This window comes from Aplysia californica, unplaced genomic scaffold (assembly GCF_000002075.1).
Source record: "Aplysia californica isolate F4 #8 unplaced genomic scaffold, AplCal3.0 scaffold00061, whole genome shotgun sequence".
NCBI lineage: Eukaryota > Metazoa > Mollusca > Gastropoda > Aplysiida > Aplysiidae > Aplysia > Aplysia californica.
This window is the reverse complement of record NW_004797331.1, coordinates 74,644-76,693: the sequence shown is the minus strand read 5'-3', so window position 1 is coordinate 76,693 and position 2,050 is coordinate 74,644. Positions and strand designations below refer to the sequence as shown.

The following is a 2,050-nucleotide window of genomic DNA, read 5'->3' as shown; positions in this document are numbered from 1 at the left end:
CTATCTATCTATCTATCTATCTATCTATCTATCTATCTATCTATCTATCTATCTACCTATCTACCTACCTACCTACATATCTCTACCAAAGTGTACCTGGATGTGTAATGCCTGTGGTTCTCTGTGGGATCTGTCCAGACCTCCAGGTACAGTTGGGATCCCCCAGCTCCTCTCCATTGGTCTTCCCGTCACCGTCAGAGTCCAGACGACAAAGTTCTTCGTTCCACTGGACACACACAGACAGACAGAAACAGTATATTAAAATGTAGGTCATAAGTTCGTGATGTCGCACACTAGTGGTTAAATACACGTCACAGCCATTGTCCAGACAACTAAAGTCCTGGTTCCACAAGACAACACACAAATAAACCCCAGATTTAACCGGAGTTTGTGGTGAAATGATTATGCGCTTCTCTGTCGCTCATAAAAGACCTGAGTTCGATTCCTGAGTAGGGAGAAAACTTTAATCGAGTATCGTGGTCCTTCTTGTGGGATGTTGTATCCCTCTCACTCCAGCAAGCTACACTTAGCAGACACCGGTGTTCGTTTCTTGAGCATTTCGTCGACGTTCTAGAGCGCCTTCTAAATGTCACTGAGTTTTGCGAGATAGTTGTCGGAGTGTGATCTCTGCTTTGACAGGTAATTGTAATTGTAAACATATTTCGCCCCCATCAACACAATTTAGATCATTTGGTTGCTTTTAAGGACAAGCAGGCTGACCCAGATTTCGGGGGTTTCCAGATATCTTGACCTACACCAAAAGTGGGCATTGCCCTACATTTAGAAGAAGTTTGGTATCATTGGTGTGTGTATTTGTTTGGTTATAGAGAAAACTCTCCTTGTCTTTTAAAGAAACTACTGAACAAGGGGCAAAAACGTTACCTTCGATTTTCTCAAAACAGCATTTTTCGGGATAGCCCCCTTGTGCTTAAAAGCGACCATTTAACAGGCAGGAAGCTGCTATCCGATCTGTTTGTGTCAATACATGAAGGATACAGCACCACAGAAGACAGACAGAGATACAAGGCTTTTAATAAGATCTCTTCTCCGGAATGGAACTCATGTCCTCGGCACGTGACGGCAGAGAGCCTAACCATCACCCCACAGACGTCAGTTGACGTGGAGACAGCCGGGTATGAAAACATTTTTTAAACGATCAAACAAACAAACAAACAAACAAACAAACAAACAAACAAACAAACAAACAAACGAACAAACGAACACACGACCTGACCATAAATAATTTATTTATAGAGACACCAGCCATCAATGTCCATGTCTTTTTCTTATCCACAAACAAACAAGCAAACAAACGAACAAACAAACAACCTGGCCATCAATAATTTATTTATGGAGGCACCAGCCATCCATGTCCATGTACATTGTACTGTCGTATCCAGAATCAATCAAACAAACAACCTGGCCATCAATAATTTATCTATAAAGTCACCAGCCATCCACGTCCATGTACATTGTACTGTCGTATCCAGAATCAAACAAACAACCTGGCCATCAATAATTTATCTATAAAGTCACCAGCCATCCACGTCCATGTACATTGTACTGTCGTATCCAGAATCAATCAAACAAACAAACAAGCAAACAAATACACCACTTGGCCATCGATATTTTATTTATAGAGGCAACAGCCATCCATGCCCAAATTATGCTGTTTTATCTATAATCAAACAAACAAGCAAATAAACAAGCAAGCAAAAGACTCACCGTACGCCCGAGGCGGGCAAAGTCCTGTCCGAAGACGTTCCTGGCCCCGCCCCCTAGCGGGTTCTCGTGTCCGAGTCCTGGCCACCGGTAGTTGACCTTACACGGGTGTTGGACGTTGTTTCCGTTGGGCAGTTGTTCTTGGTAACTCAGGTAGGCCCAGCTGGGCTCCCATAGCACCGCGCTGACACACAGACTGGATAACATGGAAACAGGATTTTTGAGTTTGAGTTTGAATTTCAGTTTGAGCTTGTTAGTTTGAGCTGTGATTTTGAATTTCAGTTTGATTTTGTTAGTTTGAGTTGAGAGTTTGAATTTTTTAACTTTG

General features: G+C 42.5%; 1 protein-coding gene across 1 annotated transcript in view; it reads right to left on the bottom strand.

The window, feature by feature from the left end:
• Positions 1-1,961: 1,961 nt before the first annotated feature.
• The window catches only part of LOC101851249 (temptin-like), a 5,324-nt gene continuing 5,235 nt past the window's right edge, over positions 1,962-2,050 (bottom strand). Inside the window, exon 3 of the mRNA XM_035968475.1 lies at positions 1,962-1,985. Within this exon, the coding sequence (XP_035824368.1) occupies positions 1,962-1,985 (24 nt within the window). The remainder of the gene's footprint in view (positions 1,986-2,050) is intronic.